Source organism: Sardina pilchardus, chromosome 10 (genome assembly GCF_963854185.1).
Source record: "Sardina pilchardus chromosome 10, fSarPil1.1, whole genome shotgun sequence".
Taxonomy (NCBI): Eukaryota; Metazoa; Chordata; class Actinopteri; order Clupeiformes; family Clupeidae; genus Sardina; species Sardina pilchardus.
Window position 1 is genome coordinate 3,052,683 of NC_085003.1, and position 22,382 is coordinate 3,075,064.

General features: G+C 43.0%; 1 protein-coding gene across 2 annotated transcripts; it reads left to right on the top strand.

Moving 5' to 3' along the window:
• Positions 1–441: 441 nt before the first annotated feature.
• Positions 442–21,542, top strand: wasla (WASP like actin nucleation promoting factor a). 2 transcript variants are annotated; one of them, XM_062547333.1, is made up of 11 exons: positions 446–1,017; positions 4,393–4,527; positions 5,880–5,966; positions 6,169–6,265; positions 7,262–7,285; positions 12,153–12,333; positions 12,910–12,952; positions 15,762–15,915; positions 19,089–19,621; positions 19,818–19,926; positions 20,369–21,542. In XM_062547333.1, the coding sequence occupies exons 1-11, from the start codon at positions 913–915 to the stop codon at positions 20,428–20,430; spliced, it is 1,530 nt and encodes a 509-aa protein (XP_062403317.1). In that variant the 5' UTR covers positions 446–912; the 3' UTR covers positions 20,431–21,542. The 2 variants fall into 2 exon arrangements, with proteins under 2 accessions (XP_062403319.1, XP_062403317.1); XM_062547335.1 differs by lacking the exon at positions 7,262–7,285 and having other exon boundaries at positions 442–1,017.
• The last annotated feature ends 840 nt before the right edge of the window (positions 21,543–22,382 follow it).

Below are 22,382 nucleotides of genomic sequence, written 5' to 3' on the forward strand. Positions count from 1 at the left end.
GACTGGAAAATTGGTTAAACAAGCTTGGGTAGTCATAGGTTGGTTGAAAAAAGACCGTTTAGGCTACCAATTATACAGTAGTTTGTATGCATAAGCCTACAACATAGGCCTATTTAAGCACACATCAAAAAGGCCAGGCCCAATAACACCTTGTTGATGGGCATGCCTTGCCTAAATCCAGAATCATTAGGCAGTGTAGGCCTACACTTTGACAAACGAAGGCGTGAGAGAAACAAGTATAATTGACCAACAATTTCACATCACATGAGCCGTAGGCTATTAAAAGTGTAGGTAACGGTGTAGCCTCCATGTGCTCCACCTACTAACTGCAGTCTCCTCCCTGCCCTGAGCGCACCCATCCGCATACTGCACAATCCACAGGAAAACAGGATAATACCATCATGGAAATGGTGGATTTCATGTCTCTGTAATATAACTTGTTAAATGGTGCAAAGGGTTTTTTCTTTTTTGATGCTTTTGATTGACTTTGATAGTATTTCGAAGACATTTTCTTTTAATTTCATCATATGTTTTCGCAGAGATCATCACCATAATGTGGACAAATTGCATCGTCCCCCCGCTCAAGAATTCCAAAGTAGTTCATTCTACCTGCTGCCATGTTGGATTCAGGAATCGTTGTTGCAGTTGCACTTCAGGAATGAAAGTTTAGCTAGATAACGTTATTGTCTTCACCAAATTGTCATGTCCTCATGAATGCGAATGTAGCGATTAAGTCAGTCTAGTGCGAGAAAATCTCAGAATCCAAAAACAAATTTGCCATATTGCCATTGCCAGAGCAGTGTATCGAAATGATCCTGCTACAGGCCACGATGACCCGTCACTTCTTGTATTTTATATAACAATTGTTTTTAGAGACAGAGGTGGGATTTTAATTAATTTAACATTACCACCATGAGTAACCATCCGCCCCAGCGGCGGGGTGGGAATGTTGGCTCCATGCTACTCACTCCACAAGAGAACGAATGTCTCTTCAACTACCTAGGCAGGAAATGCATCGTAAGTTTACACTTTAACGTTACTTTCTGCATTAAACGCAATATTGAGATGATTGTCCACTGTGTTATATTTCTATTGGGACATAGTCTACTTAGTATAGCAGTTATGATATCCCACAAATTGTTATGCTTCTGTGGCAGGCAAGTAGGCTACGCAAGTCTGTTTTGGAATTTTGATTTTGACAGCCGAACAAGCTAGCTAGTTTCTTGCAGCGCAGCCTGATGGAATGATTCCTGAACCGCAGTCTTGAAATGGATGTAATGGGAAAACAGTTTATGTGTTTTTATTAATGTTTGGGATTGCAGACAGGTTAATAACATTGGATTGTTGTGCATCAGTGTTGCGATGTTGGCATGTTCTGACTACTTGTGTACTTTATGCACTGTCACGTGTGTAAACTTCAGTGGGCTAACGTCATGGGCTGCTAGAGGTCTGTGCATCCATAATTATTTTCAGGCAGTTGTAAGTGTAAAGGGAGTACTGAATGTGATTGATTACCTGTGGTGAAATTGTTTCACTATAAACTGATGACTTATCTGGAGAGACTGTAGATGCAAAACTGATGCAATGTTGATTTGGGGGCAGCATAATACACAGAAGAAGCCCACAATCTCCTTAGTGTTAGGCAGGCCTAAGCCATTAAAGCATGGAACAGGAAATGTACATTATTGCTCTTGCATCATACAACCATGGCCCCTATATTCTCTGTTTTTTAGTAAGTACAGAGTGGAAGAGTGCTTCAGCTTCTTGGGATGTTGTTTGTTGCAAGATCAGCTTGAGCTTTTTCAACACTGGTGCTACAGTATTATGCAGAGATTTGATGTACCATTCTTCCTGCTGTTAAATCACAGAGGTGTTGTGAGTGTCAAGAACTTCCTCGTTTTCACTGACCGGTAATCATAAATTGTGGTGAAGGAGCAATTACGGAAGCAAGCGCTTCCTCTTTTCCTGTATTGTGGTAACAGGCAGTAGGCAACAGTAGGCAACAGTAGGCAACTGACTATACACATCTAGCCCAATACTAAACACTAAACATAAAAATATATCTGGACATTTCTCAGGACAAGAGGCATCAGAATCTTCCAGATGCACCTGGCTACATCTGTTATGTTGATAGTCCATTTGGAAATGAGCTTAGACAGCAGCTGTGGTTTGAACCCAGCAGAGTCTTTCTAATCACTGATCAACATGACATAATAGCAAGGCTATGTGATGTGTGAGGGAGGCCCAGGAGAAGGAAGGGACGATGTTTCCTCCTGTGCGCTAAGACAAGCGGGGAGATGTCAGCGGTCCCTTTGTGCTGTGCTGTTTTCAGGCTGGGCAGTTTGTCACAAGGCTTCATACACTGCGATGGTCTACTCTCCTGTACTGCAGCTGTGGCGCTTGTTGTTTTGCCGGGCGGGTTGAGGGCTGCTCTGTTCTTTCTGTCTCAGCCAAATGAATTGCGAATGAAAGTGCTGCTTTGATTGAGGAATGACTGGTGACTGCATATGAGACACTGTGACTCGGCTTTCAGCAGTCATGTGCTCAATTCAGCACTCCTCTCCTCTTCCCAGAAACATCGCGCACTGGGCAGAGCACTGTCCAGAGCAGGGTCAGAATGCAGTCTAAAACGCCCTTTAGAGGAAGTGCTTATACACGAAAAAGATCCTGAGTGTAGACTACTAGATAGAATACATGCATGGTCATCATTTAAAACCCAGCTCTCTGCAATCTGCAATCCCAAGCTTTTCTGTTAAACACCATTGAATCCCCTTCTGTCATTTAAAGGTATCTTTGATTCTAGCAAAAGGTTGTTGATATTTGAGCTCATCATCAGTCAATGAAATATGTCTTCCTTTCCATGCTCCTGTAGCAGGGTTGGAGCACAGACATTGTGTAGGCTCAGTCTGAGCCTCATTGTCTCACACAGAGCCAGGACTTCTCATTAACAACGTTTTAGAGTAAGCATATGGGACAGCCAGCTAGAGGATGTACAGTATTAGGTGAATTTAGCTGAATCCAGCAGAAGAATTGTCTGGTTATAATGAAGGACTGCGTCTTTAGTGCAATACAGCTTTCCCAAAGCGTAAACATGTTTGGGACAGGGACATCCCCTAATGATAGATTTGAAAAAAGAGCAATGAAAGCAATATGTGCCATTGTTCTTGTGGTTCTCAGTTTGAAGTGGTTGATGTTCCTTAGTTGGAGTTCCACAGTCCAGAACCTAGATCTGCCACAGAGCATAATGCTGATGCTGATGGAAGCTATTTCCATATTTTGGCATGTCTGTCTAAACCTGTGATCCTGACACACATCTGTGGTACGTTCTAGTCAGCATAACCTGTTTCCTGAGGGTTCCTGTCATGCAGGAAAGAGGGGAGTGTGGTCAAGTTAAAGAGGGAGCAAAAAGCCATGGAGGGCTGGGAAAGCGAAAAAGCTCAGAGTAGCCAGTATGAGTTGGCTTAGATAAGATACAAATCTGTTAATCATTTGCTACTTCACATTCATGGTTAAGACAAAGTGAGGGCCCTCTCACCCATTCAACATTCTCTGTGGATGATGTCTTTATAGGAACAAATACCCTACAAATAGACTTTTGTGGAAAATATAGTGATATTATCCAAGGCCTCTTGTGACTGAGACCAGATCAAGTAAGCGTGTGGGTGTGATTGTGAATGGCAGTGGAACTGTTTGTGGAGGCCAACTCATGGCCAACTCTGGGGGGTCCACTGCTGCTTCACATCTGTTTCATGATCGCAGCAGCCTGCTTGTGAAAGCAGCTTGAAATCAGTGGCTTCTGATGTAGCTCGCCAGTGCTTACTGTGCAGTTCTCACACGCACCAGCAAGCAGATTTTCCACAGAGACTCTGGAGCTACCTCACAGTGTCACTGAAACAAGCACTTGTGACGCACCAGCCACAAGGATGGGTTGAATTACTTTTTATGTCTGTTGTTTGATCTCCTTCTTCCAACTAAGTGTTTGCAGTAATAGTTTGCCAAGCTGTTTCGAAGGTCTGCCCATTTTTCTTAGAGGAATGGGAACATGGCTTTAAGAAAACCATATTGACTAAACGTGAAGGTACTGCATTGCCCCAATGAGAGACAGTGTGTTGTGTCTTGTGTGTCTTGTTTTGTCAACGTCTACACTAATTGTTGAATTGTTGTTGTAACTGAATAAAATTGATGATAACAAATATATGATGATTCATACTTGTATGAATTTGTGGTCCTTGCACAATGATAAGTGTAATTTAAGACATAGGTAGATTTTGAGGTGAGATGAGATATGGTTATAGGCCTACATGTAGGGCTTTTATGTGTTAAGTTTTAGAAAGAATTTTTAGAATGCACTTGTGTGTGCTTAAGCATGTCTGATTTTGCTCACCCCTACAGACCCTCTGCTCAGCAGTTGTCCAGGTTTATGGGGCAGACCGAAGCCAGACGTGGATAAAGAGATGCTGCGGCGTTGCTTGTTTGGTCAAAGACAACCCGCAAAGGTCTTACTACATCCGTGTTTATGACATCAGGGTAAGAGCTCACCACAGCTCCTCATACTAATGATGGGCAAATCCTAAGGCACATCGACATATTATTTGCAACAGTTGCCAAAATATACAAATGGCGCTCATCATTCAAAGAGCTATTGCATAATCATTTGCAGTAGTCATTTAGACTTGATGAGCCATGAAACTTGTGTTAATAGGCCGGCATGGGAACTCTGGATTATGTGCAAGCCTGCTAATGGTGTTTTATAACTGCACTCAACACAAACATTGGTGCAAATGGGAACAGGGATCGGGCCTTAAGCATGCTACAGAGTCCTCCACATGGATTGGCACTGTGGTACAGATGAGGAAAAGCGGAGTAGAAACATGGGAAGGATCAGGGAATACACAATTCAAATGAGGAGAAAGTGCATTTAATTGACCTTACTAAGCCAGAAAATCAAAGATTGGTCGCACTCCAAAAAGTTTTCCTTTTTTCTCGCTAAGTCAGGAAATAGGTATAAAAACAGGTACTTGCCTGAAAATGGCCATATTTGAAATTAAAACAATAATTCAGGCATGTACATGGAGGAGGACCGTAAGAGAGGCAAAGCATCTCCTGAGGATTAATGTTGCAACTTGGGGTCTAAAAATAGACCTCCATGCTAATGGAGTATTTAAAAGTCATGCCAGGAAAAGCCTTTCTTGTTATTTAACTACAAATGTAAATAGCTGGAGTTGCTTCATGTCACTGAGACTAGTCCAGGAATTGTGTTCTATGATGATCAGGTAAAAAGAAAATGTAGCTTTTTACCAACAAACATTCAAGGCGGGCATAGAAGAAGGACTATACAGAAAAGAACCCCTTTCCTAAGTACAGAATGTCATTATGCTGGATGAACTGTGATGTTCTGGGACTGTTTTTAATCCAAAATCCCTGGAACCTCTTCGGGGCTCATGAGATCATGAACTCCATGGAACACATGGGTATTTTCAATAAAGATTCAGTGGGCCAAAATGTTTAGGAAGGTTTACTAAGCACAACATCAAGGCCTGCCATGGTTCTCTCAGCTCCCTCATCTGAACTCCATAGAAGACCAGCTTTAGAGGACAGTGCACAAGAGTGGACCTAGAGTACCAATCTGGACACTCCAGAGATATTCTGCAAAGAAGAATGCGCTCAAATACCCTGTGTTGTATTCTCCAACTTTATGAAGTGTTGTGGAAGAACCATAAGGGGCTTTTGTATTGGTAGAGGCAGGCTTTACAAATGATTAAATATATGGGACTTATAGCACTCTTCAGCTGGTTAGTTATTTTATGTGTGTGTGTGTGGCAAAGAGTTATTGTCTTTATGTACAAGTAAGTGCTTTGTTTTGTTTTGTTTTGTTTTAGGAGGGGAAAATTATGTTTGAACAGGAGCTCTATAATAACTTTGCAATTAGTGGTTCCCGGGCATACTTCATTTCATTTCCAGGAGATGTAAGTCTTTCTCTTTGTCTTGGCCTGATCAACTCTTGAAGCTAATATATACTGTATGCTGCTTTTTGATTGTGCTAGCATATTTGAACATGGTGCATGAGTAAACAATTGTCTCAACCACATATTTGTATAAGGATTGCAAAGTCAACCTAGGTGTGTCCAAAGTTATTTGACTAACTCAAGAATCTGCTTATTTCTCCAGACCTACCAGGTTGGCCTGAATTTTGCCAGTGAAGAAGAAGCCAAGCGCTTCAGAGCAGCACTCAATGACCTATTCAACCGACGATCTCGGAGAACAGGTAACTGGCCAGCTGTAAGATCTGCTCAGCTCTGCTCAGGAGATGACGTTTCTGTGTCTGACTAACAGAGAAAAGGATCAATCCTGATGGACCTCGTGACCTCACACTATTCAGCTCTTTATTCATCTCAGCCTGAGCCTGGCAGAATATTGTAAGACACTGACGTTAGCTCTGAACATGCATGAATGCAGCTCCCCATCCATAGCAGAGAGGTTGATCTGTACTTATCTTCAGTACATGTCAAATGATTTCACCTAAATTGCTGAAAAGAGAACTGATTGATAATGTGCATGGTCCCCTCGGGTTGACTTTTGGCAAATCTGTTTTCTAACTTGGCCTTGGTAACATCCAGACTTGCAGTATTTCTGTTAACCCCTACCTGGATCCTGCTGAAATGCCAGTGTTTTTGTTATCATGTGGATGGGCTTGTGTGTTGCTTTTGTTAAATCCTCCACGCTGCTTTTTCCTCTCTACTTGGTTGTTGTGTATTTAGTAGCAGAGCTCTTAATGGTCTTTGCTCCACTAAAGTCTAGTCCTCTACTTCACTTTGTTCTCTCATCTTGGTCTAGTTCTCCCTGGCTGCCTGCTGGGCTTTATAGTTGGAAAATCACTCTGGTTCTGTAGCTCCCGCCACTAAATAGTCTACCCATGTGACTTTCCTTGTAGCGGTTTGAAATAGTTTATTCAGAGCCATTCGATTCAGCGTCCTGTAGACTTTAAACATGCATGCGTGTGACATACTCACTTCCCAGCCTGTCTTCCTGTTAGACAGATAACATGGGCTCCCAGGCTGGGTGGCTTTGAGTCTGAACTCTATCCCACTCTTCTACTCTTTCCACTAGACTCCTGACACTAACATAGCGCACCTGCTCTCTAGTGCTTAGCTTGTTGTTTAAGCACCCCATAACTGCCACTTTTCCCCTCTGTTGCTAACACGTTCCAGTGTGTTCGATTGGGCCTCCAAATTCTTAACAATGTCCACCTTTTGTTTTTCAGAAAAAAGACGTGATGGACCCAATGGTATGTGACTTGAAACTGAACTTGAAATTTGTCCTGATTTTTCTCATTTGAGTTAGTTAATTGAGTTACTTCTTGCTGTTCCATAATTGGAAATAGCAGTAGATTTAGCCCATTAGTGTGGAAAGGATGTCATTTGCACCTCCATCTGTGAGTGTACACACATACTTACATCCTCTCATGCTCACTTGGGCACACGGCCAGTCAAACACACTCATGCACATGGGCACGCAGTCAATCGTGCGCGCACAGATACACACACACACACACACACACACACACACACACACACACACACACACACACACACACACACACACACACATGCACACACACATACACACGCAAATATTTCTACACTGCCACTCGGACACACACGTAGCGTCGGTCCACTGCACTGACACACACCCAGCTGTGCTTAACCCAGATGCGAGCAGCACTGTCCATCCCTGCCCTGATCCCAGCGGTTGGGTCAGAGCAAACGGAGGTCAGTGCGGCCACGAGAGCTGGAGAGCAGGCGGCTACCGTGTGGCACTCCCACAGTCTGGCCCGTCTGGCAGGGCAGCTCTGGGGGCCTCCACACACACACACACACACACACACACACACACACACACACACACTGCTTACTGTAGCCATGCAGCTCCACTCTCAGCTATTTGCCTTTATTAACGGCCAGTGTCTCATCAGCCGACTACAGATTCAGAACAGGGTTTTTGGTGGAGTGAATGTAACACATTTGGTTTTGAACGACAGGTTGGGAAGTCCTGAAGCGCAATGGCCCACAGGAGCATACTTCACATTGCGTATGGACAGTGTCACGGACGCAGGTTCTTTCTTGGATGCTTTTTTCTGCTGTGACATGCACTCCGATTGCACTCTGATTGGTAGATCATTAACAGATCATTCACAGTTGTGTGTGGCTGTGTTGGTGTGTTCTGCCTTGCCCCGTTTTACTAACTTCAAAAACAGTTTGGGAGTTTTTGTGGAAGTTTGTGACCCACGACGCCCATTGCCATTTTCTCAGTTTGGTCTCATCCTGAACAGGTTAAAACTTCTGGCTCCTAACTACCAGGGTCTAGTGTTTTTGTCTTAAGCTTTTAAGGGCTCTTCTGTGTTTGGCTCTACTGATGGAATCGTATTGACATTCCAACCTCATTACAGTGTTGACATGTTTGCCCCCGGTTTAGCACCCATAACTCTTGTTAAGCTTTCCTTGTCTTCCAGTCAGTTAATGGCGGACATTTTCTCTTAATTATTTTTAAATTATTCAAGCTGATTACTTTACATTAATGCGAAGTGTTGACAAAGGATAGATAGGCTAATGGTTTGCGATTTATGTCATTAATACTATTATTGTCGTTCGATTTGGTACACTCTATTTGGACAAACTAATGTGTTGTCCCTATCTGGACTCAGCTTTAAGAGTGTACTTGTATTGTCAGTTATCCTAACATCTTTTTTTGTCTTGACCCTTTATATTGTTGCCATAGTTTTGGATAACTTGTTATTGCCAGCATAGCATATAGGTCTGTGGTATTGTGAAAAAGCACTGCTGTCTTCTGTTGAGGTTGACATTATGTTCAAAGTGGTGCTGTGTAATGGGAAGGCAGCACTATGGTTTCTTTGCAGTGGTATTTTGTACTTTTAGAATCTCTTGACTGCTAAAACCATCCATTCTTGTCCAGCATGTCCCAGCAACTTGTTCTTGTGGTAAAGCCTGCAAAAACAACACAGAACATCATGCCATGCTGTACTGCAGACTTTCAGTTCATCCTTGCTGTTTCCCTTTAATCCTGTCTACTCCCCCTACTGTAGTGAGAACAGCAGCACCTGGCTTTATTGGGTTGAGTCTCCCTATCTGGGGGCTCCTAAGGAGTGTCACCAGGAGGCAAAGAACAAACTGTCATCTATTTGAAGTTACGTAGTCTGTTCCAGACTGATCATGATTGGTTGGTCTCAGAGCAAATGTTGGGGGATTATACCGGATTAACGGTGGTTTTACAGATTATATAATATTCCAGCGCATGTGTAATTTATTGGGATTAGCGATGCGGTCATAGCTAAAGGAGGCTGAATGAAGAGTGGAGTGTTTGGGCTACGGAGGTTTTCTGGGGAGTGGTGCTACTTGCTCCTTCAATGTGGCTTCTGGTCGCTGGAGCGGTTGGCCTGGGCAGATCACTGAGAGGAGTAGCAGAGTAGCGGTGGACGTGTGTGGTGGCACAGCGATGCCCTGCAGGGGCGATGATGTTCTGCAACACCCTCCGCTCTCCCCCGCCGCAGGGCTTTGTGGACGGCTTGCCTAGCTGCCTAGTGCCCCTCCAGTGCCTGGTGCTGTCAGGGGACCAGCTGTTTGCGTCGCGCTCCCTCCCGGCCGGCCGGCTGACCACAGCCTCCAGGAGATCTGGAAGGGCCGTGTCCGAGACCAATGCAACGCTCCCTCGGAGGGGGAAGCGACAGGACCAGGGCGTTGGGCAGGACACGGTCGCCTTGACCATGGGGGTAGCCCAAGGTAGGGGGTGTGCCCAGAGCTCAGGTAAACAGTCCGAACGTGTGTGGCCATTGGGTTGGAAACGGCTGTGTAGACCTTGATGGTGCTGTGAATGCATTTGCTGTGTGCCTTTAGTTTAGTGCTATTGTCTCAGTAGGGCTGGAGTAAGGATAGCTTCTGAAATCAGGAATCTGAGTGCAGAAAATGCACATGACTATTGAGCAACATGTCTTGTTGCTTTTTAAGAATAGCAGCGTTGTCTTGGTTGCCTCTTAGAATAGTTTTGAACCCCCCTATGCTACATGTGTGAGGTGCTGTGGTGTGTTATTGTGAGTGTGCATGATGAGCATGAAACCTTAACCGGGTCATTCCACGCCAAATCAACCAGAGCCCACGCACTTGCGTCTCAAAAAAATCTGAAAAAAATACCATGTGTGCCTATGTTACCCAGGAGACACTCTGTAAAATGTTTTTGTGCTAAGATCAAAACTTTTCAAGTAACAGCCAGTTTTACAGGGGGAGGGGGGTGTCAAATTTGTTCTGCCTCTTTTTTTTGTCAAAGTTCACAAGCTCATTGCTCAAGAACTAGAATCCGTAGGAGGCTCAAATTTTGCAGGCTGGTGCATAAATAGGAATAGTATGCAGTAAAATCATTACGAGTAGTCTGGATGATCCTGCATGGTCATAGCAGTCCCTCAAAGTTGATTAAAATTTTATTGGAGTTTTTGGCTGGGCTCTGTTTAGGCTTACAGAAGACATATTTTTACTCAACATAGACTCTTGGGGTTTTTTTCTTATTGAGATAAGTAGAAACACTCTCCGAAAAAGCAATGAAGAGAAAAGAAAATCCATCAGGGACTGAACAGCAGACCTCACAAGTTTGAAAAATATATTTGGATCTCATATTCAGAGCACCCTAACACCTTGTGGGAATATACAAAGATTTTTTTATATTTTTTTTATATAATCTGCATTACCTCTTCTTTTTAAAAACACAAATTTGACCTGTCTTATGCAAATCTTTCTTTTTCATTTCCCACCCTGAACAAGGGCAAAATGCACCATAGAGATCTATTGAGAGATTTGTTTTGTATAGAGGAACCACTAGGTGCCACTAAAATCACTGAATCACTGAAATTGCCGGGTGGGGACAAAACATATTGATCTCAATGGTGCATTTTGTCCATGTTTAGGGTGGAAAATGAAAAAGAAAGATTTGCATAAGACAAGTCAAATTGGTGTTTTTAAAAAGAAGAGGTAATGCAGATTATATAAAAAAATATAAAAAAAATCTTTGTATATTCCCACAAGGTGTTAGGGTGCTCTGAATATGAGATCCACATTTATTTTTCAAACTTGTGAGGTCTGCTGTTCAGTCCCTGATGGATTTTCTTTTCTCTTCATTGCTTTTTCGGAGAGTATTTCTACTGATCTCAATAAGAGAAAAAAAATCAAGAGCCTATGTTGAGTAAAAATATGTCTTCTGTAAGCCTAAACAGAGCCCAGCCAAGAACTCCAATAACATTTTGATCAACTTTGAGGGACTGCTATGACCATGCAGGATCATCCAGACTACTCGTGGTGATTTTACTGCATACTATTCCTATTTAAGCACCAGCCTGCAAAATTTGAGCCTCCTACAGATTCTAGTTCTTGAGCAATGAGCTTGTGAACTTTGACAAAAAAAAGAGGTAGAACAAATTTGACACCCCCCTCCCCTTGTAAAACTGGCTGTTACTTGAAAAGTATTGATCTTAGCACAAAAACATTTTACAGAGTGTCTCCTGGGTAACATAGGCACACATGGTATTTTTTTCAGATTTTTTTGAGACGCAAGTGCGTGGGCTCTGGTTGATTTGGCGTGGAATGACCCAACCAGCAGCCAGTTGTGTTTGAGAATGTGTTCATCCTGTATGACTATTTGAAAAGCACATATTTAAGGTTTACTCTCCCTATTCGTAATGAGTGGTGTGTTGTGCTGTAGCTTTAGAGAATGATATTTATAACAGTGACCAGGAAGGACGCATACAATGTCAATATGTGTGTAATGAATGTATATGTATCCCTGTCTCTTGTGTGTATTATGGTGGAAAGTCAGTTTTTTGCTGGCAGTAGCTGCTTAAGTGTTCCAGCTGTTTGAGCGTGCGTGATGGCTGGCTTGTAAACTCCCACTCCCAACTTAGCAAGTCCCCCGCAGCCTCTCCACGTGTGAGAACAGAGCCGCATTGTTACGTGGCCCATGGCGTCCGCACGGTCCTACGGAATACGCCCTTGTCCAGCTCGCCGGAGCTCCGAGCCGTTCATTCAAGTCCCGGACAGGTTTGACATCCCGAGAGACTGGCGTCCGACACTCTGACACCCCCTCCCCCTCTCTCGCAGGGCTGGCACTACCCATGGCGACGGTTGACATTAAGAACCCGGAGATCAACAACATGCGCTTCCACAACAACTCCCACGTCAACAACATGATGCACAGCAGCCTGGGCAAGAAGGAGAAGAAAGTCAAAGGCAAGCGGAAGAAACTGACCAAGGCTGACATCGGCACCCCCAGCAACTTCCAGTGAGTACTGCAGTCTCCTGTCCCCTGCTCTGCCTGCCCAGTCACCTGCCACCTTAATGTCCTCTTCACAGAGAGGAGATCAGTGGCTGTGATATGTGCTGGTTTGTGTTATTGTTCCTGTATGGTCAGTATCGCGCGGTCATCGTAGTTAGTTGGTTAAGGATGTTGGGACGCTGTTCTTTTAGATGATCTCCCAAAGGTTCCTCTGCTCCATGTTGGCTCCTCCCATGGTGCAGGAGCTAATGGTCCGCTCTGTGCCTCCCTGTCTGGAGTGGAGTGGAGTGGAGTGGAGTGGAGTGGAGTGGAGTGGAGTGGAGTGGAGTGGAGGGAGCTCTGCAGGCTGCTCTCATTTGGTGTCACTGGCTCTCCGTGTGCTTCATTTCCAACTCTCTCGCTCAGGAAATGGATGCTCAATCACATTGTTTCCCAGTGACATCATGTGTATCTGTGTGTGTGTGTGTGTGTGTGTGTGTGTGTGTGTGTGTGTGTGTGAGCATGCGTGTGAGTGTTAGTGTTTGTTTTGGGTCTCTACATACTGTGTGTGTTCACCCAGGACTGCCTTATGTTCTCTTCTAGGCACATTGGACACGTGGGCTGGGACCCAAACACAGGCTTTGATGTGAGTACCACAATAATGGCTTGTCCTCCACACACACACACACACACACTCACTTCACTATGCAGTGCAGCACTGGGAAGCACAAAGCTGGCCCATGTGCTGGTGGCATGATGCAATGGCACAAAGCCCTTATGTTCCACACAGACGGTAAGCACATATCTGATGCTGTCATGCCTTCTGCTTCCCACAGAGAGGCAAGCCTTGTGTCTGTCACTCCGAACGCGCGCACACTCCGACAGGAAAACAAACCTGGCAAGCATGAAATGATGTAACTATAGATACTTCACCAACATCCCAATGATTAAACTCTGAGTGGGACTTAGTGGGGATGCTTAAAACGGTGCTTTCAAACGTAAGGTGAACAGAAACACAGTGCAGTTATTACTCTTATTGGGTTGTGTAATAAAAAAAAGTAATTTTTAAAGTTTAAGTAAGTTTTAAAAGCATCAAGTTTGGACCCATTTTCCACAGCCCACCTGATCTGGAACAGCAGACACAGCTGACTGTTCTGAAAGCCCTGGCTGAGACTGTTGAGTCTAATGTACTGTAATGGGGGAAATGTGCCATAGGCCGCTCCAAAGCCCACACACTGTAACCATCTCAATGCCATAGTCATGGGGCAGAGAGGAAGATGAATGTGAAATATGCACACGTTCCTATTTGCTCGGCGCAGTGGACACAGTGGCCCTCATTTATCAACAGAGCGTAGAAACCAGCGTATATCTGAGCGCAGAAATCATCTTACGACGGGGCTCACGTGTGATTCATCAAACTTTCGTATCACTCCAATTCCAGCGTAAGAATGAACGTTTGTTGATCAATGTGGCGGCTGGAAACAAGCGTGATTTAAATATCACGCCCCTATATTATGCTCGTTTTAATGGCCTCGCCCCTAGAATTTACGACATGAAGGTGCATTATACGTCCAAAAAAGATCATTAGTGATCTCGAGCCACAGTGACGTCCAGCTGAACCTTGTTAATTTTGACAGCTAGAAGCTGTCATCAAGGAAGGCGGGAAAATAGAGCGATTTGAGCGCAACAGACTTTATTTTCGCAGAGAGAACGCATCATACTATAATACATTAATTACAAAACCGAAAAAAAAAAAAAAATACAAAACCGTACGACACTGAAATGTGCCCTTTTAAAATATATATGCCTAGGCCTAATTCATGAATGTTGCGTTTGCCAAAGAGAAAGTAATCATCGCCTATGGCTATTCTAAGCCATGAAATGTGTCAATATAATATGCTACATTACAGAATATAGGCTGCACATGTTCAGGAAAGGTGTTATGTCCGAGATAGTCTATCAATTCAACTATTCAACTTTCTAATGCACCGCCGATTTACTGCTGCGCGATGCATGCGCCTGAAAAACTTGCATACACGAGTTGAGACTAGACGTGAGATTTGAGCGTAGCCACCGATCACGTTCACATTGATAAATGCCATACTTTGCGTGGAAACAAGCGTACGCCTGTTTTACGCCTGTTTTTGGTCGTACGCTCGTTTGATAAATGAGGGCCATTGGACCCAGTGGACCCAGTGGGCGAGGGCCTGATAATGAGTCAGAGGGTCCAAGAAGGACCCAGTCTGGGTCAGTTACATCATCTCTCCATAGGGTGGCGCCAGTGGATAAACAAAGGAAGTGGGGTTTTGTTGTTAGATGGATGGTCGGATGGACATTCTTCGTTGTTGCAAATGTTTTCATATGTCTGTACATTTAAAAAAAAAATTACAATACAGATAACCACATAACTAAGATATTACATTCATTTCCTACCCCAACCCATGGACATGAATACAACTGATTAGACCTCACAAGTCAGTTTGTTGAGACAAAGTGAAAGACTCATTTAAGCTGTTTTCCATTGTGAGCGCCTGTATCTGGACAGTTCAGCTACAGCTGGTTTACTTAAGAGACTGCTAATTGCCACAAACTGTTCCAGTGTTCTAGAGCCTCCCCTCCTCCACCTCCACGGCTCTTAAGAGACTGCTAATTGCCACGAACCGCCGTTATCATTGGCAGTAAGAAGACGTTCAATGAAAATAGGCTGTTTATAGTTACTGACTGATCAGAGATCAGAGTGCACGTCACATTTTTCATGTGCTGTTGTAACCTGCGCTGTGATGACCAGATTGACCACGTTGTGTTGATCACCCATGGTTGCCATGGTCTGTCACGTCTCTTGATGTGTCGGGGTGGGGTTTCAGTGGCAGATTCAGTGCACAGCTACTGTACCCATTGCCTGCCATTATTGTGACATATTGTGATATCTACGCAGAAATACTGTGGTCATATTGAACGTGAGTTATGTGGATTTGGAGACCAGAGAGGCTTGGCTACAGCATATTAGGGCCATTAGAGATAAAACATGATTAGGAGCTGGGGACGGTCCAAGGTCCATGGTCAAGGTTTTTTTCTTGAAAATGTATGACTTTAACCTGTTGAGGGGTACGGTCACAAATATGTGATTAGAATGTTCGGTGAACTGAGAGTTCCGCATTATGATGAGACAATTACCCTCCGAGATTTTCCCCACAGACTGTATACAGAACACTGAAACTATAGATCGTTTGCATTGAATTCTAGAAGGAACTTGGAAAATAATTCACTCCTCAACAGGTTAATCTTGGAAATTCTGTTAATCACAATGAGAAGATTACACCACCTCCGCCAGCTCTATACTTGTTTAAACCTGTAGTGGCCCTGATATGTCATTGTATTCCACAGAGGTAATGCTTTTAGGCGGGAAAACCCACCAACACACTCCAACCCATTCTCTCTCCTTCTCCCTGTTCCAGCTGAATAACCTGGATCCTGAGCTGAAGAACCTGTTTGATATGTGTGGCATCTCTGAAGCCCAGCTCAAAGACAAGGAGACGTCCAAGGTCATCTACGAGTTCATTGAGAAGAAGGGAGGAGTAGAGGCTGTGAAGAATGAGTTGAGGAGGCAAGGTAAGAAAGAGAGAGAGAGAGAGAGAATGCCAATAAAGCTTTATTGAATTGAATTGAGAATGCTGGAGTAATGAGAGAGAGAACGAGACAGAGAGAGAAAGAGAGCGAGGGAGAGAGGGAAAGAGAGGGAGAAAGAGAGAGAAAGGCAGAGAGAACATGCTACAGTGGTGTAGAGGTAAGGATGTGTTGAGGCCAAGATGCCTGAGATGATGTGTCCACACTAATGATGCATGACTCTCAGTGTGAGGCAGATATTTTCATCTTTGCACATTACTAAATGTCTTAAGTGAAGCGGTCAGTCAGTGTTAATACAGTCTATGGACTTTAGCACAAGATATGTATGTGATCAATAATAGCTACAGCCTTCTACCAACAATTTCTATTGGTTGAGGGCTACAAGTTATTATAATTGAAATCTGCCCTCTATTTTCTTGATTAATCGATGAATTGGTTGACAACTACCGTAATAATTGATTAATTATAGCCTGGGTGTTCCCATGTTGCCTTGCGCGCAATTTGATTCACGCTGCTAAGGCAGCCTGGAAACTGAACTGCCACCCTAATTTTTGCCTCAGATAGGGAACCAATCACAGAACAGGGGGGAAAGCAAGACAATTGATGAGCTATGCACAGACGCATTTGATAGACATCCGGATCTGGGCATTTTTTCAAATTTGAGAAAATTAACGTTTGGTTCCCAGACCACGTGGTGGCGCTAGCCAGGCTAGATTAATTAGTTAATCCTAACATATTTAATAATATATGAGATATGAGGTGCCACTTAGGGTTGTCACAGTGGTTCTAATGAAGAGCCCCCTAGTGGTGGTTTTGTGTTCACCTTGTAAGTTAGTCACTCCATCTCAACATCAGACTGTGTACTCTGAATATAACTTCTAATTACAGTGCATGAAAATGCACTGTACTGTTCTTCCTAGGTTTCTTATTATTCCAACTTCTTCTAACGCTCGCAATTCAGCTTGAACCGTTTAACGTAGAAACTTGATTCAAACTTTGTTACGTAGGTCTTACTAAGGAGACCTGTGCAATATATTTTTCAACTTTGTAACTTTTATACTTTTTAAACTGTAAATTAAAAACTAATAAACATTTCCCCATAGACTTAACATTGCTCATTATGACATCACGGCAGCAATTAGAATGTTACGCCAGGTGGCCAGTCCAGGTGCAGCAGCTCTCTCTCTCTCTCTCTCAGGCTTTAAACTGGCTCTCTTGAGACTACATTTTCTGTTCCCCTGTATCAACGGTATCAACATAAGTCTTCCTAATTCCATCCAACTTTCTATCCATTCATCTTCTTCAAACCATTCACTCATCCACCCATTCTAAACAGTCTGCCTATCAACATCAATTAGACGATCTACATTCAACTTTGAAACAATCTACTCTGTCTCAGGCCTGGCTCTCTTAAGACTAGCCAGTTAAGTTGATTACACCTGTACTACTCTCTCAGTAGAGAGCTGTGTCTCTCCATTCTACAAGAATATAAGGCACATTCCATCCAACTTTCTATCCATTCATCTTCTTCAGACCATTCACTCATCCACCCATTAAACTGTTTATCAACATCCATTAAACTCTCTGTCTATCAACATTAATTAGACTAGCTACATTCAACTTTTAAATGATTTACTCTGTCTCAGGCTTTAAGCGTACACTCTGGCTCTCTTAAGACTAGCCAGTTAAATTGATTACACCTGTATCAACAACTCTCAGAGAGCTGTATCAGTGTCTCTCTTAACAAGAATATAAGGCACATTCCATCCAACCTTCTATCCATTCATCTTCTTCAGACCATTCACTCATCCACCCATTAAACTGTCAATCAATATCTATTAAACAATCTGCCTATCAACATCCATTAAACATTCTATCTATCAACATTAATTAGACTATCTACATACAACTTTTAAAGTATTTACTGTGGGTGCCTCTCAAGCAGCGTTTATATGCCCTCTCTCGCTCCTCGATCCTCAATGATCTACATAAAGAAAGATCAGTGAGGATCGAGGAGCGAGAGAGGACGCGTAAACACTATATGAGAGGCACCTTCTGTCTCAGGCTTTAAGCATACAATCTCATTAAGACTACAGATCCTGTTTCACTACTTCCTTTGTCCACAACTGTTTCAAAATAAAGGTCCTCACTGCAATAATACACTATTAAATCATTTAACCATTGTAACTACTCAACTATTTAACTGTTCAACCATTCCAACTGTCAGTTATCAACTAGAACTATGCCTCCAGTCAACTACACGAAAACTCCATGTACCTAGCAACCAATATATCAACCATTAAAATTAAGTGTTTATGACCGTTTCCATAGCAACCAACATGATTATACTGCAGTAACTTCTTGTTTCCTGATAGTGGCCACCATGGATACCCTAGCAACAAATGTTTCAAAATAAAAGTCCTCACTAGCAAGTTAGCATGGTTAGCATAGTTAACATAGTTAGCATTTTTAGCATAACTGCAAAAAACATCAACTAAGTTAGCTAATCAACCTGGTTAGCATTGTTAGCAATTTTAGCATTGTTAGCATAGTTAGCATTTTTAGCATTATTGCTAGAAATCATCAGTTAAGTTAGCTAATCAACCTGGTTAGCATTGTTAGTTTAAGTTAGCATTGTTACCATAGTTAGCATTGCTAGCATAGTTAGCATGTTTAGCATAACTGCTAGAAATCATTAGCTAAGTTAGCTAATCAACCTGGTTAACACTGTGAGCATAGTTAGCATAGTTAACATTTTTACCATTACTGCATGAAATCAGTAGCTAAGTTAACCAATCAACCTGGTTATCATTGTTACCATAGTTAACATTTTAACATGAATAGTAATCATTAGTTAAGTTAGAACTGGGAATGTTTCAGCTTTAAACTGTCTACCTTCACACTATCAACTCTCTGTAAACTATGCAACCACCATGTTTACCCTAGCTACACCTTAGTAACCATATCTACATTATCTATCAATTTTTGCATTTTCATGCACTGGTAATTCCTTGGAATTGCATTTCTAGTTATAATATAATATGTATATATATATATATATATATATTAGAATATAATTAGAAGTGTCTTCTGTTATATATAATTATTATTATAATTATTATTATTATTATTAAAAAATGCTTCTTTCTCTCCTCTAGCTCCACCACCTCCTCCATCTCGTGGAGGGCCCCCTCCACCTCCCCCACCCCATATCTCAACTCCGCCACCACCACCCCCTCCCCCGGCCCGTGGGCGTGGAGCTCCACCTCCTCCACCTCCCTCCAGAGCCCCGACTGCAGCGCCTCCCCCTCCTCCCCCCAGCAGAGTGGGCATGGGCGCTCCACCTCCCCCTCCTCCCTTCAGAGGACACCCTCCTCCACCACCCCCGACCCCCTCACACGCCTCCCTTGCCCCTCAGGCTACTCCTCCACCCCCACCCCCGGCCCCAGTGTCCCACGCAGGAGCTCCACCTCCACCTCCACCGCCGCCGCCTCCACCCCCACCTCCACCTGAGGCAGATGTTGTAGATGGCGGAGAGTCCCTTGCCCCCGGCGGCAACTCGGCCTTGCTGAATCAGATCCGTGAGGGCATGTCGCTGAAGAAGGTGGAGCAGAGCAACAGCAGGCCGGTCTCCAACACTGGCCGTGACGCGCTGCTGGATCAGATCCGACAGGGCATCCAGCTCAAGACCGTAAGGGCGCCCAACCCACTGACCACATAGAGCATATCACTCTCATGACCAATGAGTACGAGTCCAGTAAAACCAGAATGCATAATGTATAGTACAAGAGGAACATTGGCATTGTAGCACTTGTTAATCTGTGCACATCTCTCTGTGTATGTGTGTGTGTGTGTGTGTGTGTGTGTGTGTGTGTGTCTGCGCTCAGGTGCCTGACAGCCCAGAGTCCGGCCCTCCTACGCCGGCCGCTTCTGAAGGTATTGTAGGAGCTCTGATGGAGGTGATGAAGATCAGGAGCAAAGCCATCCGCTCCTCAGGTGAGCGCTGTCCTCTCATGCTCACTGTGCTGCAGCAGTGTTTAGCAGCTCATCTGAAATGGCTGAAAATCTTCTCGCTAAATGAAATGAAGTTAGTATCAGTGAACCCATTCGGGTAACTGGTGTAAACTCCTTAAACAAATGTAGGCCAGGTTTGCGCTACACAACATCTTGTCTTCCTCCTCCACTCTGACTGTAGTGGGCTTTGTCACATGACTCCCAGGTCCAGGCTCTGTATTTCTGTGCGATTATGGTCCATTCTTTGTCTCATTTATAAATCCCAAATGTCCTGCATTAACCATTCTATGGTAGACCAAGTTGTGTGATTAGATTATTGTATAGCTGAGGGCCAACAGAAGGTGCTTCCTGCAGGTGCGGACTAAGTGTCATGGTCTGTGTAATGCTTGCAGTATCTTTGAATGTGCAATCTTCTTATTTCCAGATGAAGACGAGGATGACGATGATGACGAAGACTTTGAAGATGACGATGAATGGGATGACTAGTTTCCTTTGCCATTCATCTTGCCCTAAACAATAGCTGACACTAAATTTCTCATGCTTCCAAATCCAAAATGATATTCAAACTGTGTAAATGGTCTGTCATTTTGCTGTATATTTTGTTGCCTTTTTGGTTTTTATTAATCTGTGCAATACCTCACTTAATCTCTAAAACATTGTTATGTATCCTCTGTAAAGTGATCTAGATCACAAACAGTTGTGTACAAGGTTGGATTCTATCATAGTTTGTCTTTTTGAATGTTTTTGTCTTTATTTTGGTTCCTTCACTAATATGAAAGGGAGATGGACTTGGTCCTTCATGTTGAAAACTGTTTGAATAATAATGAAGATAACACTATTTTCATATCCAGCTTTTCTGTACCTTTTTTCCCAAGTCTTAGTGTAGCACTGTACATTTCCGTGAAAAAAAACACACACTCTTACTCGACATATGTAGCCACTGTAGTTATTCATGTAAAAACCTACACAAGGCTATTGTATTCAAGGCTGTTATATTTTTTATTTTTTGTTTTGTTTTGTTTTATTTGCACGAATGAGAGGAGAAAATTTCCACAATGAGTTATGTTCACTCAACTGGGTTAATAGAGGATAGTGATATGTCACTGTGACTTTTGTTTAAAATGCACATCAAACATGAAGACTCGCTGAAGAGACTTCTGATAAATAGCTTTAGGTATGGGTCTGAGGTTCTGTCTCCTCTGTCATATTAACTAGGAGAAGACAAACGGTCACCCAGAGTTCTTATTTTGGGAGGATCAGATCTTGATTCTTCAAGGTAAGTCAGCCACCCACCATTACAGTATCAACCTCCATGAGAATTTGCTGCCGCACAAAAGCAGTTGACACTACTCTTGTAGACTAATTTGTTGAAAGGGTCTTTGCTTAACTGACTGGCACAGGCAAGTGAAAGTGACAGAAATACATGATGTGTGTAATAACTGATGCTGTTTTAACAGTATTGTCCGGTTATTTAATTTTTACGGTCCTGGGAGGTTATGCTGCATTACAAATAAAACATAATATTGACATCATACCTTGGAACAGGGGTTGGAATGAAAATACTAAATTGTATACATAAATAAATATTATTTACAGCACACCTTTTCTGCTTTTTTTAGGGTGGTGGGAATGGGTGAAGGTCATTGGTCATTGAAAGTACAGACTTTTCCAACAAGCTTGAGAGTAAAGAAAGGACTCTGGAGAAATCAGATACATTAGGTACATAGTACATTTTAATACTAACAAATACTGTATTGGTTATATTTGGCCATTTTTGTCATATATTACAAGCTGTGGTTGAGACGGTTCTGTTTGATCACTAGTTTATTTTACACCGAAAAACAAATTCCAAAAGCCATGGAGCTGACCCTGAAGACTGGCTCTAATGGAGTTTGATTATCTGAGGGTTTCCAGCTGACTTTGTCTGTTTGAGTTAGGAGAGGGAATGAAAGAAAGGTCTGATTATTTCTAACCTGAGGTGCATTGGCTGGCCAAGTATTTTCCAGGCAGTCAAACCAGACTGGAGATAGACAAGGTTGAGAGGTAAAACAGGGGAGCAGAGAGCACATAAATTGTGTGGTGACCATTCTGTCAAATCTAATTATATCTAATCGCACACCTCTCACCCCTTCTATGTTACCATACCAATCTAAATCAGAATTGATCAGTATCTGATACTGGTGCAGTCAAGTGTTGTTTGATTTTTAGAACCACTGAAAATAAGTTGAAGGTTACATTTTATTCATATAAGTAGATTCTTTAATGTGCTGTCTCTGAGAATACAGAATATGAGTTTAGTATCGTAGTATAGTACAGCAGCTGAGTAGAAGTATTCTGGTGCTGGGACACTAGTGATTGTGCAGCAGAAGTCTAGTGTGAGTCATTAGTCTGGTTGATGAGTAGCCGACTCCATTTCTCTGCCAGGGCACCTCAGCCCC

What these genes read in the sequence shown, in the direction of transcription:
- wasla (XM_062547333.1), top strand. Translation starts at nt 913, where the DNA reads ATGAGTAACCATCCGCCCCAGCGGCGGGGTGGGAATGTTGGCTCCATG. An exon ending in ACCCAAACACAGGCTTTGAT is followed by an intron (nt 12,953 to 15,761) that starts GTGAGTACCACA and finishes TCCCTGTTCCAG; the next exon opens with CTGAATAACCTGGATCCTGA. An exon ending in CAAAGCCATCCGCTCCTCAG is followed by an intron (nt 19,927 to 20,368) that starts GTGAGCGCTGTC and finishes TCTTATTTCCAG; the next exon opens with ATGAAGACGAGGATGACGAT.